The sequence below is a fragment of the Diprion similis genome, chromosome 4, assembly GCF_021155765.1.
Source record: "Diprion similis isolate iyDipSimi1 chromosome 4, iyDipSimi1.1, whole genome shotgun sequence".
Lineage (NCBI taxonomy): Eukaryota > Metazoa > Arthropoda > Insecta > Hymenoptera > Diprionidae > Diprion > Diprion similis.
Genome location: NC_060108.1, coordinates 15,204,257 through 15,219,854, shown reverse-complemented (window position 1 = coordinate 15,219,854; position 15,598 = coordinate 15,204,257). Strand labels below are relative to the sequence as shown.

The following is a 15,598-nucleotide window of genomic DNA, read 5'->3' as shown; positions in this document are numbered from 1 at the left end:
AACTCGTGAGAAGGCGCAAGAGCAAATAATGGTACCGTTTCTGTACGTATACGTAATTTACTAGCAAACATTTTCCCCCCACGGATCGTATCTTTATGCATCGCATTTATTATCCCCAGTATAGGTTATACCTATATGTATGCACGTAAATACATGTATACGCAAATACAAATACACACATTATAGATATAGGTACGTACGCAATATCGTCGACAATATGCCGAGTTATACCAGTAAATCTGTATATCTATATAACGCATATATATCCTAGCCGTAAAGGGGAAATTGAATTTAAATTGGATATTGCAAGATCCGAGTGCGTAAAAAGGAGACATTTCTCCCGCGCATTTCGTTATGCCTCACTTATACGTTCGATGTTTCAAAATTCTTATTCAAACGAATGACAGGGAAGAATTTTTTCTTTTTTTTTTCTTTTCACGAACAATCATGGACTCATCAAAATATCGCGGTATTACGATGCATTACGATTCTTTACATTCTCACTTTTAAGCTTCCATTTCGAAAGATAATTTACTCGACATAAAATTGTACGAATAATTTTCACCCGCGTGCCGATCGTTGATACACAGAAATTCATATAAAAAATTACAGTTCAAGAAACGACGGGAGTACAGCGCTGAGAAGCTGAACATCGAGAGGGTGAAATGCGTATTTCGTTCGCAATCTTGAATTGAATATAGTGAAATGAGTGCCCGAAGAGGGAGGGGGGAGGGGGTGGTAATACGGACCTTATATAACGGTGTCGGTTGCGGAGCAGTGTATCAATTGCCATTTTTTATGATAAAGTGAAAGTGGTGAAGGGGGGGGGGGGGGGGCAGGGATGGCGAGAAGGAGAAGGCTGAGGTGCATACAAAAATTTCTTCTTCGTATCAAGAGGGGCTGCAGAACGGGTATAAATTTGATCCTTGCCGGTGCCGGAATCACCGAAATTGTAATGAGGCATAAATCGCGGCGTTGCAGTTGCGGGAGGCGGCGGGGGATCTTTGGTCCCCTCGATCGTCCTCGGCGTGATAATCACCCCCGATGTCCAGGGAGCCCGGGCCCCGAGTACGTGGCGTTGCACTCTCTCCTTATACGGCGGTCTACTGCACCGGAGCCGCGGGCGTGCCGGAAATAGATCGTGAAATCGGAGAACTTATTTCTGGAAATATGGCCGACGCGGACGCGAGTTTCTATTTTCGAACGGCGAACGACGCCCGTCGCGGCGCCCCCACGGAGAACCGCGGCGCTATTTATAAACTCCTTCGGGTATCGTCTGCACACCGGGTCTGAGGAATCGTCGATTGCCGCGTGTCCATAAATCGGAAATTTCGATTGGTTGGTTGAATTACACCTCGAATCCTTCAGCAATCGTCTCTCTCTCTCTTTCTCTCTCTCTTTCATTCTCTCTCTATCGCTCATTCTTTCTCTTTCTCTCTCTCTCTCTCTCTCTCTCTCTCTCTCTCTTCTACATCGACGTAGTACTTTAATGAGGTACAATTACTTTTTCACTTTAACTGCAACTCCGTCTTCGGGTCTTCTCTTCGGTTCCGGGTGTCGAACGGCCACAACCCGGCTCCATACTTCTTTACATTCCATAAGTCGCTTTCACTATGGGAAGTAAGGAAGTACGGAACAGTTGTCTGGCTCTGTGAGGACCTTCGACTTTTCGCTCTTCCTTCCTTCGTGCGGAGGAGGGTGTCAGCACCCGTTTAGGGTTATCGATGAACACCTTCTCAGCAGCAGTTCTCCAAGGAGCACTGATCAATTTAGGGACGTACGAAGGAAGCGCGGAATCGAGTAACAAAACCCCGTGAAAACGGCACCGCGGTCCTCGTCGCGATTCGACCGACGCGTTCTTCGAGGGCCGAGACTGGACTCTCACGTCTCTTCGAGGGTGAAAACCGGATCGAACGCCGAGCGATTGTGCCGGGATGTCGGAACCGCGGAGTTCGCTAGTTCTTAGACCGCAGCGTGGCCTCCTGGCCGGCTAGACCGCCTCGGACTGAATGCCGCATCCGTTGGCCTCAGCTCCTTCAACAAGCCCTCTAAAAATGGCTGCACACATCCCATTGGCCTCCCTGTCACACCCAACGCCACCCATATCCCCCCCTGCAGGGGCCCGAGTATGTAAACCTACACTTGACGAGCAACGCTCGACGGCATGGCTCGGCAGCCCTCGGGCCAAATTTGTCTTTACCCGAAATAGGTTTGCTATGGACGGCCTCCTCCGCCACATGGCGACTATTCCTGGACCGAAGAAGTCTCGCCGGTTTCAACTACGACGACGACGAAGAACAAGACGAAGAAGACGAAGAAGACGAAGATGAAGAAGCCGGGCTGAGGAGAGAGACCCGTGGCTATTATTCCCAGTCTACGATCACCCGCGGCGTCTGATCTTCTTTTTCTTCATCATCTTCTTCTTCTTCTTCTTCTTCTTCTTCTTCGTCTTCATCGTCAGGGCTACCCTCTGTCACCCTCTTCCTCCACCTCGCTGTTACACACGATCCTCTCTTTTGGCGTTGAATAACCCGAGGCCAGCGACACGGATCGTCATTTTTTCGATGATTCGGCACCGCTCCCCGCCACCCCTCCTCCGCTGCAGCTGCAAGTATGAATTTCTCGACGTCCGCGCGGGGGTCTAAAATTAAATCGCGTTACGGTGACTGCGGCAGCACCGCGACGCCGCGCGCCGCACCGGCCGGCGGCCTACCGATATGCATCCCCGAATAATGCCGGCGCACGCGGTGCTGCTACAAGAGAGAGAGAAAACGAACGACGGACGCGTCGCGACGCTATTTTTATTAAACCCGCAGCGATCTTACACACGCATGATCGTCGTCACGCGCGCGTGAGCCGTCCTCCTCCCCTCCTTAACCATATATATATATTTCCTATTTTTTATCGCCTACTTTTATAATCGTCTTCTTTTTTCTCACTTTCTTCTCGTTGTAGAGTTTGTTTTTCCTTTTCTTTTTTTGTTTCTCTGCTTTTCTTTACAACCTTTTTTTTTTATTTCGTTCGTTGTTAGTCGCTTTTTTAATCGCGTTACGGAAATTGTCGAAGGAAAAATTGCCACTAGGAAAAGACCTCCTTAAAGCTTTAATTCTTTTTTTCTTTTTTTTTTTTCTTTCATCCTCTTTTCACGAAAATGCATCCGAAACTAAGTTTCTTCCCTGTCGCGCGCTTTTTTTATACTTATTACGGTAACGTAAAAATAAATTACGACGTAGTACTGACCCGTTGGCGTTACCGGGACCCTTCGCATCGTGCCTATGTTAATGCTAGACTTGCGGAATAAGGAAATTTCATTCGAGGCTAAGGCTACTGCTCCTTCTCATCCTTTTTTTCCTACTCTTCGTCGTCTTTGTAGTCTTCGTAGTCCTGCCTCCTAATCGTCGTACGACGAAAACGACTTGTTTACAGCTCGAGAGTAGAAATACTAAAGGGAGAAATACCGCGCGCTACTGTTTGCAGATGGTTGCATCAAGTGTAATATAATACAACGTTACGTCGCGAGAACGGAGGCCGGGGAAGGGGGGGGGAGGCAATATTGGTCGGAAAATAAACTGTTGGATTGAGGAAGTTTCGGATGAATGAGAATTTTCATCTCTTCTTTATTATAAATACACACAAGATAAAAATAAAAATAAAACCATTCAACATTTGAATAATCCCAATGATTCAAAGATTCACCACATCGCGTACTGTCCGCAGATCAGTTTTAGCTGTAAAGTCTATACCTAAAATTACTAACATCTCAAAATATTAAGGGAATGAAAATTTGAAAAAAAAAAAGAAAAACAATTCATTTCTCGCTGATAAAAAAAAAGATTCAGATAATCGAGAGAAAAGGTTAATTCTACTATGAAATTATTTTTTCCCTTTTTCTTACTGATTTTTTCGTATCATCCCAATATATGCCTGATAACCCAATCTCGAAGCTACAAATGCATGTGAAAAATGCATCGCAACTGGGTTAAAAACCTAAAGAGAATGATCGAGATTAATTTTCGACCATCACTGCAAAGTCGAAAATTATTTGTCAACCGGTCACTACGCGCAGAAAGTTTCTGACGTCCATCATCGCCAAGGAGACCCTTACGGATATTTGTAAAATTGGATTTTTACCACATACACGAGCCGGTGGGGCAGGGGGGGGGGGATAACAGCGTTCTTGGTTGGTCGTTGAACGAGGCACCAGGTGGTGGAACTAACCCAGAAGCTGTCCATCAACGTAAACACGGCAACACGAAAGCACAAGATAGGCTTGACACAAGGAGACCCTGTTTCCTACCTCGGAAATCCTTTGGTCGTTGTCGGTCCTGCTGCTCTAGGACGAAATAGGAGGAGAGCTCAAGGGGCCTTGAGAGTATGTACAACCTACAACGTTTGTTGACAGTATTTTACTCCGTAAATATATCCCTCTGACAGATGAGCTCGCTCAGCTCCGCTCTATTTGACCCCTTGCACCGCCACTCCTACAACCTGCAGAACCTCCTGGAACCTGCATCCAGGATCATTCGCTCCTCAAGTTTACTCCGGGAGTGAGATATGAGGCAACCCCTTAAATCGCTGCACCTGCTGAGTATGAGGTTCATTTTTCGAGCAAAATCAAAGATAATTTGGAACAATTTGACTTTGCCACAAGTTACGCGGAAATGGAAGTCGAGGCACAAACGTGTTCTTTTCTTATTTTTCAACGATCGTTTCAAGTGGGTACTGAAGAGTCGGTATAATATTACTTGCATCGTTGTTCTTTTATCTCTCTTTTTTTCTTTTCTTCCTCTCTCGTCACATAACTCCGGGAATAGCGTTTGTCCTCGATGGTGGTGACTGTTGGGCAACTGCGTCGGCTTAACGCGTATTCCTGGACGGGCGGATAGGTACGCGTATAGTAGGGGACTGATAGAAAAAACCGGGATAATTAGGGAAGCATGTTCTCGTTTCTGAAAAAGAAAAAGAAAAAACGGAGTTCGGGGTTATGACTATTAAAACAAGAATGTGCACCGACGAATAATCTATTCGCTAAACAAGAAGAAATATCAACAAACAATCAGTGCAGGGATGTGTCGTGCAGCAGTTTATCGATTTGGGCATTGTCACCATTGACTGCCAATGATCGATGAACGAAATTGATTTTTCCAAAGCCTATACCTCGTCCCGAATCGCGACTTCGAAATACTCTGAGTTTGTTTTTCTTTTTTTTTTTGTAAAATAATTACAACTTGCGGCTTGGTGAGATGCGGATCGCTCTAGGATTTTCCACGGCGTATCAAATCTCCCCTCGCACGGCTAGCTGCGAAAGTGCTCGGCGCAAAAACAATCCAGCTGCTTTTTCTTTTGCAATTGAGACACCCGCACCGCACCCTCGGATATAAGACATGGAGACTGTTCTTTATACCCTGAGGAGAGAGGATAGCGTTTCTGGTCGGACCATGAGGGAATCCAGGAACTGAGGATCCGAGGAAAGGAATATCGCATCTTTCCTATTATCCGATCAATTGCCTACTTTCGTCCGATCCAATCCACTCCGACTGTAAAGAAGCACTCGAAAAATACGCCAAGGCATTTTGTGTGCACGGGGGATCCCCCGCTTTTATTCCGTTCTCTGCTTGCTTCCGATATTCCCCGTGCCTACCTGCAGTATCTTTCGGATGTTGCCACTGGAGCGTGAGCCATGCGATCGCATTGACCCAAAGTGCGTCGCTCTCTCAAGATCCTCTCTATCTCTTCCAGTACTCCTCCCGCCATCCGTAGGATACCGTAGACCGATATACGGAGATCCTATCAGATTCCACAAACGCGCTTAACGTTCCTTCACCACTTACCCTGCCTCTATCTCTCTCTCTCTCTCTCTCTCTCTCTCTCTCTCGCTCTCTTTCTCTCTCACTCTCTATTTTTTTCTTCTCGCCCCCTGCACTTGCCCGTCTCTCGGTGAGAAGGAAAAAGGCAAAAAGAGAAAAGGAGCGAGATAGAGAGAGGGAAGAGAAAAAAAGAAACTTTTCAGAAACTCCGCAAGCATCATCGCCACATGGCCCACGTGGAGGTACGAGCCCACGTGCTTTTTTTCTGCAGACTGAAAATTTACTGTTAAATTTTTACAACTCACCAGGTGCTTCGGGAATCACGCTATAAAACATACGCCGGAAACATTCCTCCGGCGGTTTTGAAATCCTTATCCGTGTTTACTTTTTTATCTTCTTTTTTCTTCCACGTTTTTCTTTTTACTTTTATTCTTCAATCAATTATTGAACTTTATACGCTACGGTGAAGCTGCGAAAAAAAATTGCAAGAAAAACCTCGTTTCATTTCCTCCGCAATTACTCCCAATGTTTGCACTCTGTTATACGAATATCTGGCATACCTGAATATTATTCGAAATCAGTACGGTTAATATCATACGTCTCGTATCATCCCGTTTAGATTTTTTCTCGCCAATCTATTTGACGAAAGTCTCTAGCTAGAACTTTGTCCGTATGATCTATGAATAAAGTTTGCTCCAGAGCAGGTAATTTATTTTAACTGCACACATCTTTACATACTCGACGCTCTTTCCAAAAAAATTCCCCTAAAATTTATAGATTTTATTACGAAGGTACGTATATTTGTTATATACGTATATGCGTGTACAAATATACGACGACGTCTCAGGCGCATGGCATAACTTTTTCGTATTATAAAAGCACTTTGGCTTTCCCTCCGACTATCTCCTTCTCTTTTTCTCCCTCCATTTTCCCCCGCTCTCTGCATGCTTCTTCGTCAATTTCTTCTTTTCCTTTTTCTTCTTCTTCGTCTTCTATTTCCCTCTCTCTCTCTCTCTCTCTCTCTTCTTCGGGGAGAGACGATCGCGTCGTATTTTATTTGATATGACTTCCATTGCCGTACAACCGCGAAAAAGTTTTGAAGAGTGCTATCGAATTTTTTGCAATAACTTTAAGCAAGCTTGAAATTAATATATTTTTTTCACTGCCGACACCCCCGTCTCGATCACGTCCAAGCCCTACCTCCTTTAGACCCTCACCCTCGTGTGACTTAAAACGCCCACGATGAGAAAAAGCGGCGAGAGTCGAAAGATGACAGCGTGACGCGGCGCGGAACGTATTGAACGCATAAATTATAGGGACCTTGCGGATCGACGAGAACAACTTTACGCTCCAACTAATGGTCTTCGAATATCTACCGGGAATACCGACGATCCCTTTATTTTACTTTCCTTCCGCGAGTTAATTGACAGCCCTTATTTTCTGCCTGCGCCGATTTCCGCCCCTCAGAATAATAAAGAATCTCCCTCAAGAAGTGCACTGCACGTTTTCCTCGACTCCCGGAGTTCCTGCACAGATAGGTAGACGTATATATTTCAGAATGACGCTGTGTAGCGTGTAACCCAGTCAATAAACTGCAATTCATGATGTGAAATTCTAAATAAGTTGATTTAATGTTGCATGCGTTTTATTGACAGCTTAACTTAAAAAGTCTGCGGTTACACCCATCCGGCATAAGTCGCCATTTTTGAAAAGGCTGTTAAATTAAACAGAAATTCAAAATAGAAAATATAAGGAATCTAATTACCTACCAAAAATCCTGTATGTTTTTTATCCTAAAGTCAACCGTTTTCGAGGTATGACATAAGACGAGTTTTTCAAGATAACTTACGCCGGATGGGTGTGACCGCAGACTTTGTAAGTTGAGCTCCTTACCTGTCAATGAAACGCATGCGACGTTGAAACAGCTGATTTATAATTTTGCATTACAGCCCTATAAATTCAACTTCTATTCACTGGGCTAAGGGAGCTGTGAAGTTTCGAAGTAAACCGAATAGCGGCGAGGGGCATTCGAAACGGCAATGACGCGTCCGTAAAGCGGAAATCCAAAATATGATTGACAACGATGCGGGGGGGGGGGGGGGGGGGGGGATCAAAACTGTTATTTATTACTCCAAGTTTGATGGAATTGGATTCGCTCCGCGGTGCAGACGGCGGCCGCCCAACTGACTGATAGAATTTTCAACTTTGTAACAATCTACCTAAACAAAGTTCCTCGCACTGTGCGTGCAAGTGAGGGAAGATAAATAGAATTCCAAGACTTGCCAAACTGTCGAAGTGGAGAGTAAAGTGCGCAATGCAATAGGTAATGGAGAATAAACGAACGTCAAGGAGCTACGGAAATAAGGAAAACTGAGGTGCCCCAGCTGAGTTATATATTAATCTCTAAAAACATCACGGACTCGATACTTCTAATTAATGGAAAAAACATCTTATTTTTAGCCCGTATACCTATATTGAAATAAATATTTACCACCTATGCATAATATCATCGACAAGTATATTAATCAGGATGAAAAATACTCGTCGACGTCAATGACATAAACGGTCCTGTACCTATTTTACGTAACAAATATTGTAGAGAATCGCGTAACGGGTTAACTCCGCGAAGTATCAACAATCGCACACAACTAACTCTGCACATCGCAATTACGTTTGGTACTAATCAAGCAATTATCGTAATAATATTATAGCGTGTGTATTGTGTACTTCATAATTATTACGCTATGCAACAGTGGCAGAAGCCGCAGTGGTTGGTAACAGCGACGGTAGCTGTTCTACTGAGATAATTAAATTTATTAATTATTAAACACAGTCGTAACGAACGGCGCCAACCGTTTGTCTCTCTAAAATTCCTCGGCGCCTGCCTACCTATATTATAACTACGAGGGCGTTTAACAAAGATTCATCCTAGAGTCTTATCCTCGGTCATGTCTGTGAGAAGATAAGCGAATCTGGCCGCGGTTTTCTGATTTACCCGCGTCGATATTGAAAATAAGCACTGCACGTGACGTTACAGGAGGTTCTTTTCAGCATCTCACTTTTTTCTCTCCCTATCTCTCTCTCTCTCTATCTCTCTTTTTATAAATTTGTTTACGCCTAAGTAAGACGTCCTATATGTATATCCACAGTCGTATATTTTAAAGCTTTGGTAATAGCGGACCTCTGCGTGGCAGCAGGTCTTGCAAAAATAAACTGTGCGATTCTCTTTATCGTCAGCATCACTACCGGGCTGTAAATCATAGGGAGCCATACTATAGGACGAGACAAAAGTTTTCTAACGGAATAACACCGCCGCCGAACGAATAACGGCTCTCGACGCTTTGAGTTTCGTTCATTTATATGTGTGTGTGTGTTACATAAAATATATGTATGAAATTGGTCGAAGTTTCGATGATTTAGTAGCGACACTGATCAATTGCCAATATCCGGAATAGCTGGTATAAATCCACACCCTCGCTAAAAAAACAACGTTAACCGATTGATCTGGAAGTGATTTTTACTCACTTACTTTTCAAACTTACAGATATAATGCATAAAATAAATTCTTTCGGGGTTCCGGGGAAAGCAATAGAAAAAATATAAAAAGAAAAAAAAAAAAAAAAAAATTCAAACTAAACTCAATCTAGCGTAAAAGTGCGAATAGTTCCGACAACTCGACGCTCGCGACAATGCAAAAATTATGCCCCACGGGTGGGTTTTCAACCCGAGAATGCACGGGGACCATGACGAAGCTCCAGAGCTAACAGCTGTTGTCAGTGTCTTACCGGGCCTCCTCGAGGGATTTAGCCAAAGAAACTGACCTCCCGGCCTACGCGGTTACCCCTAGAAACGGGACGGGAGACGGGAGACGAAGACGGCAGCGGTGCACCAGACTCTGCACATGTGCAGGGCACCGGCTCGACGGAGATCCTCCGTCGCAGTTTACAGACTCGGATATGATTCTGATATTATGCCTGTTTTCAGTCTCTGTCATGCTATCCTGGTCGCTGGCAAATTGATTTTCAAAAAATCACTACCGAGCATTTGGACGAAATTTCGCTCGTCCAAAGAATCGCATTTAGCATCACAAACCGTGTGTGATATAAAATTACACGTTATTGTATTATGTCTATGTACGTATGAAAATCTGTGAGGAGTAGATATTAATTTTTATATTATCATGTTGCGAATGAAATTGAAGAAATTAAGAAAGCGAAAGGCACCATCAATTTTATGAGATTTTACCATTTTCATCTCATACTTATTTTTTTATTTATTTTTTTTTTTATTTCATTTTATTTAAACTAACTGCGCCCCTTCGCGGAATGTGGTCGCAACAAGTTTGATTTCCGCTCACATCAGTGAACTGATCACCGCGATGCGCAGATGTGTAGGTATGTGCAGGAAACAGGATACACAGAGCAAACAATTTCGAACCCGAAAGTTATATCTCGCGAAAGGAGTTGGACAGTTCTGAAATACTTTTCAACCCATTTCTCTGGTAGGAAAATGGACGAACTTTACTCATAAAAATATTTAACTTTACACTGTGAAAAAGTTGATCCGGAATAGATCTATAGGCAGTTTGCAATTTGGCGCCTATCTTATTATCAAGATATTTCAAACGTCGCAATATGATAATACCTATTGTGATCTGGACAAAGTCTTGATTTTTTTCTTTTTATTCTTCTTTTTTTTTCAACTTTTGTTCGCGTTTTTGCTTCTTCCAATTCAAGCGAAGAAGCCGAGGGAGAATTTAAATGAAATTTACGTTTGCAAATTGGATGCAGATGACGAACGTTATATATTCTTAAAGTTTTACAAAGTTCAAGGAATGAATAATAATTTAAATGTTCGCGCCAAACTGCCCTTATAGATATTACAAGGTACCTAACTGTTTCGTAATTCAGCTTATCACCAGACACCTTTGCGAAGTAGAAAATAAAATAGCTCCAAGCACTCAGATCGACTCTGCAAATTAATTTTTTACCGAAAATCATCAATAATCCTAATTTGCACAATAATTCTTGAGAATTAATTCCACCTGTAAATTTTTTTATTTTACAGTGCGATGCGTGTGCTCCTTTCGAAACTTCCGAGACCATGGATAGTGGATGAAAAAAAAGACGATGGCTACACGGCCCTACACCTTGCGGCCCTTAACAACCACGTAGAAGTTGCCGAGCAATTAGCACAAGCCGGTAAAGCCGACTTAGACTTGCAGAACGTAAATCTGCAGACCGCTTTACACCTAGCCGTCGAAAGGCAGCACACACAAATAGTCAGGGTGAGTATAACGCGGTCTCTGCAAATTGGGAACGAACTTGTGAACCTGACTGCCCACAATATGCAACACAGCGTTGAGAAGAGAGCAATCAGCTGATCGTTTTCGATCAATAATACTAAAAAACTTCCTGCACGCTGTCAAAGCTCCTATTTTGTTGCACAGACTCAAGATTTAATAAAACAAACTCCAACGAATAACTACTCTTGCAATTAAATACACCGTATTTAAATTAATTACTGCTTTGGTTTACGGTTTGTTGGATCCCCATAAGACCTTAGCTACTCGATAGTTCATTTAATTTTTCTTTTTTTCTCTCCCTTTTTCCATCCAGCTCTTGGTCCGCGAAGGTGCGAATTTGAACGTGGCTGACAAAGACGGAGATACGCCGCTGCACGAAGCTCTGAGACATCACACGTTGTCCCAGTTACGACAACTCCAGGATGTCCAAGACGTCGGTAGACTTCTTATGGGTCTTGGGGCCCAAGGCCAGGACAAAAAGAGCAGCGCGTCTATCGCCTGCTTCCTGGCTGCTCACGGGGCCGATCTTACCCTGAAAAATAAGAAAGGACAAACCCCCCTCGACCTCTGCCCTGATCCAAATCTCTGCAAAACTTTGACCAAATGCCACAAGGACAAAGAATCGTACGGGCAAAAATTCATATTCTATCATTTTACATTCGGACTTTTTTTGTATCGTTTTAACTTGTCCAAAGTGATTGAATTTAAAATCGGGTTTCTACGCTCTGGCATTCTACTTCGACCGCTACTGTATTATCTGTCTATGCCTTCAATTTCCCTCGATTTATGCAGTTTCGGTTATGGATTCAAAATGCACGATGAAGTTTTCGTTTTTTTTATTTACGTTTGGCGAATACGCATGCCAATAAAACTAAAAAAATACTCCAAAAGTTTTCAAGACTGTGTATCGTACGTAAATCTCAAGGAACCCGAGTCAGAAATAATTATTTAAACGAAACAAATAACTGTTTTTGGGCGACGAAAATATTGAAGATTATATTGCTCCGACCATTTTTTTCTGAGTCGAGTATAAACGCATTCGATATAACCTTTTTTAGATATTCATTTTCCCAATTTTACCCTACTTGCTTTCAAAATCGAATATCTTGATGTAATTTTATAAAGGTAGTCCGCTTAGACAAAACTTGTGGCATTCAAAACCTTTCATGGAATGACTTCTTAACCCTCCGTATGAACACTGGGTCTTTCAGGGAACAGTCGTTTTCTCAATATCGATTATTATGAACAATACTTTAAAAACTTTGAGCTATCCAAATATCGAATACTTTGAGAAGAAGCGCTGAATGTTTTTCTGATTCTTAAAAGCCTAGAACAGTTTGAAAAAGTGTACAAATAAAAGGATTGAAAAACTGAGTTCACACGGAGGTTCGAGTTTTGTCATCCACTGCGATTTAGAATTAATTAAAAAAAAATGCATTTTAAAATAGAATTTAAAATCGAGATTAAATCTTTTTTGCATTCGCTTATAATAAAGAAAAAGTTGTTGTTTCTTTCGTCAGCATACCGTTAAATGTTCGATCAAATGATTTTCGTAGGCACGACATCGAAGCTCCTGTACCGTCAGCAGCAATCGACGAATGTCTGGTGTGTTCTGATGGAAAGAGAGAGACTCTATTTAATCCCTGTGGACACGTAGCTTGCTGCAACGTCTGTGCACCTAGAGTAAAGAAGTGTCTGATCTGCAGAGAAAACGTTTTATCTAGAATCAAGGTACGTGTATAGTGAAACTCGATTCGCTGATAAATCGGGATATTCATTCTTCAATCCCAACAGTCAGGAAAAGTAAGTTATCAATTATCTTCCTACAATGTTCACAGATCGAAGAATGCGTCGTTTGCTCTGATCGCAAAGCAGGAGTACTTTTTCGACCCTGCAGTCACATGTGTGCTTGTGAAAGTTGCGCCTCGTTGATGAAAAAGTGCGTCCAATGCCGCGCACAAATTCAACACATGGTACCGCTCTCCATATGCTGCGGAGGAGGAGGTAATCGTACTTGAATGTTGAATAGGTCTTTATAATTATGTATGTACATATCGGTTGTGGTTCCAAAATTCTTTGCTTCCATCGACCACTATTTCAACTGTCATGAAACATGTGCATTACGCAGGTACCATATCCGAAGTAAAAGCAGATCCCGAAGAAGAGCCGGTGCCTGTCATTCCCAATGAAGGAGAAGCTGCGCTGATGAATAACGGAAGCCGTGACACGTCGCACAGTGACATACAAAAACTCCAGCAACAGCTACAAGACATTAAGGAACAGGTATTAAAGAAAATAAAATCTATACATAGATATATTTCTCTGCCCAAACTGGTCTGTACAGAAAACTCATCTCAATTGCTTGGCGTATCCTTGTAACGATATTCATTGTTCTTTTCAGACAATGTGTCCAGTTTGCTTAGATCGTTTGAAAAATATGATCTTCCTTTGCGGACATGGCACATGCCAGATGTGCGGTGATCGAATGTCCGAATGCCCTATCTGTCGTAAAGCAGTCGATAAACGCATTTTGCTTTATTAGAGAAGGTAAAATTAGTCTTATCAGTTCAATTATAGTTACATTATACATGAAATAGTCTGATATGCTGTCGGGGTCATTATACTAAAGTACGCTTAATATTTACACTAAAGCATCTCATAAATATCGGCAGTGTGATGAACACCGCTGTCAGTGATGTGTGATGCAATATTACGGTTAATGAGAAATGTGTTAGGATGCTTTTATATCATGGTTGTTGGCAACAAAAAAATTGAGACACTGCTGTTCAATATTCAATTTCTCTCGTTATCTATATCAATATCACAATATCGTTCATAAGCATCTCAATTCATATACAGCAGATATATAAATCAATTTGAACAACAGCTTATACAGAAAAACCTTTCACATTGTCAAGACAAGATTGTGACGATCCTATTTTAGAATCTGTTAGTATTTTAGAATTGTAAATATAGCTCTGACAATTTTTTATCTTGATCGTGATTCCGTCGACAAAGATTTAACAATCTTGAACCTAAATTTATATTAATTTCTTCTTCCAGCAGGTTGGCCTATTTAAATTTAGTTAACGGATAAACTAATGATTATTGTTATATAAGTATCAATTGTACAGTATTTGTTACTGCATTTTTTCCGTGCATTTATATTTGGTAAATATTTACAGTCTGCTCTTCCGGATTAAATCGAAGAATCGTAATATTCCGTGAAAAAAATTATTTGTAACTTTGTTATTGAATCTAGAACGCCGATATAAGATAATAACGTCAAAATAATCCTCCATTAATAATCATTCGACTAAAAATTCTCGTATTAAATTATCTTAGAAAATCCTATGCGAAAAATTGTTTTCGCGTGTCTCAGCGTGATTTTATTATTCATCTCTCGTGGTGATGGTGATGTTGAAAATCCTAATCGTGTTCGGCAACGAATCTGCATAGTATGTACGCTTGAATCCGCCTTAATTAGATACGCAACATTACAATTAGAATAAAAACTGAAACGGATTGTTCTCCAGAGGTTGAACAACAGCACAACTTTGCTGGGCTTTAGACAGACTTTCCAAAGTTTGTCCATTGATTTAAATATTTTACTCTAGTTCAACTTCTGAGGTTCAACTTAAACGATAATTTATAACGCTGCAACCACTATAGTACTTAAGTACCTATGAATAGTAGATATGTACCTACGAGATATCTAATAATATACTAAATATAACTTACAAGTACATCCATATTACAAATCAATCGTGACGTCAAGGTTACAATGATTTAAGTATTAATTCCAATAAGCAATGAATTCGCTTGAAGATTTTGTATTAAATTTCTTAGAACTTCATGGTAATACGGCAATGATAATGATAATTATTAGTCGCGTATTATAAGAAGAATTTGTTGCGATGGTTTGTGGATTTTAAGATTTTCATACGTTTTCAGACAATATCATGAGTTCGCAAATGTAGAATCTCATTGTTGAGGTAATCGGAGTGTAAAAATCATGCACTTACATAGTATTGAGTAAATTTCTACCATTGCTAATATACGCGCTACATTTCAACAATAATTCCCTATCTGTTCGACTACCAGTGGCAATTCAAGCCATTTAATAACACAAAACTCTTCCATTAATGGTATTTCGATAAGATAACGGGATTTGTAGGTAGCTGCACTTCGTATTCTAGCATAATACCGCTATGTCCTTGTTATAGTATATTATATGAATACCTTTACATAATCGTTCACGTGTAATCATCAACTTGATTGTTACATATACATATAAAAAGAGTACGTAAACCTAATGTGCATCTCATCGGTGAATAGATGTTACGATACATCGGGTTAAATAAGAATGCCCTTAATCTTTGATCCTTTCAAGTTCCCACAAGACTTCTTCGACAGTTCACCAACTCTAACTAAAAATGTGAACTGATTTATTCATTTGATCAAATAAAACAAAAGGTATGGTATT

The 15,598-nt window shown here is 41.4% G+C and overlaps 1 protein-coding gene across 3 annotated transcripts in view; it reads left to right on the top strand.

Moving 5' to 3' along the window:
- The window catches only part of LOC124406022 (E3 ubiquitin-protein ligase MIB1), a 240,064-nt gene extending 224,480 nt beyond the window's left edge, over positions 1 to 15,584 (top strand). The window contains exons 10-16 of one of the 3 annotated variants that reach the window (XM_046881331.1): positions 10,875 to 11,094; positions 11,426 to 11,736; positions 12,669 to 12,843; positions 12,951 to 13,116; positions 13,241 to 13,395; positions 13,514 to 13,659; positions 15,506 to 15,584. In XM_046881331.1, the coding sequence (XP_046737287.1) occupies positions 10,875 to 11,094; positions 11,426 to 11,736; positions 12,669 to 12,843; positions 12,951 to 13,116; positions 13,241 to 13,395; positions 13,514 to 13,654 (1,168 nt within the window). In that variant the 3' untranslated portion in view covers positions 13,655 to 13,659; positions 15,506 to 15,584. Of the gene's footprint in view, positions 1 to 10,874; positions 11,095 to 11,425; positions 11,737 to 12,668; positions 12,844 to 12,950; positions 13,117 to 13,240; positions 13,396 to 13,513; positions 14,854 to 15,505 lie in introns of those variants that run through there. The other 2 variants (XM_046881330.1, XM_046881328.1) reach the window with 2 other exon arrangements.
- Positions 15,585 to 15,598: the final 14 nt, after the last annotated feature.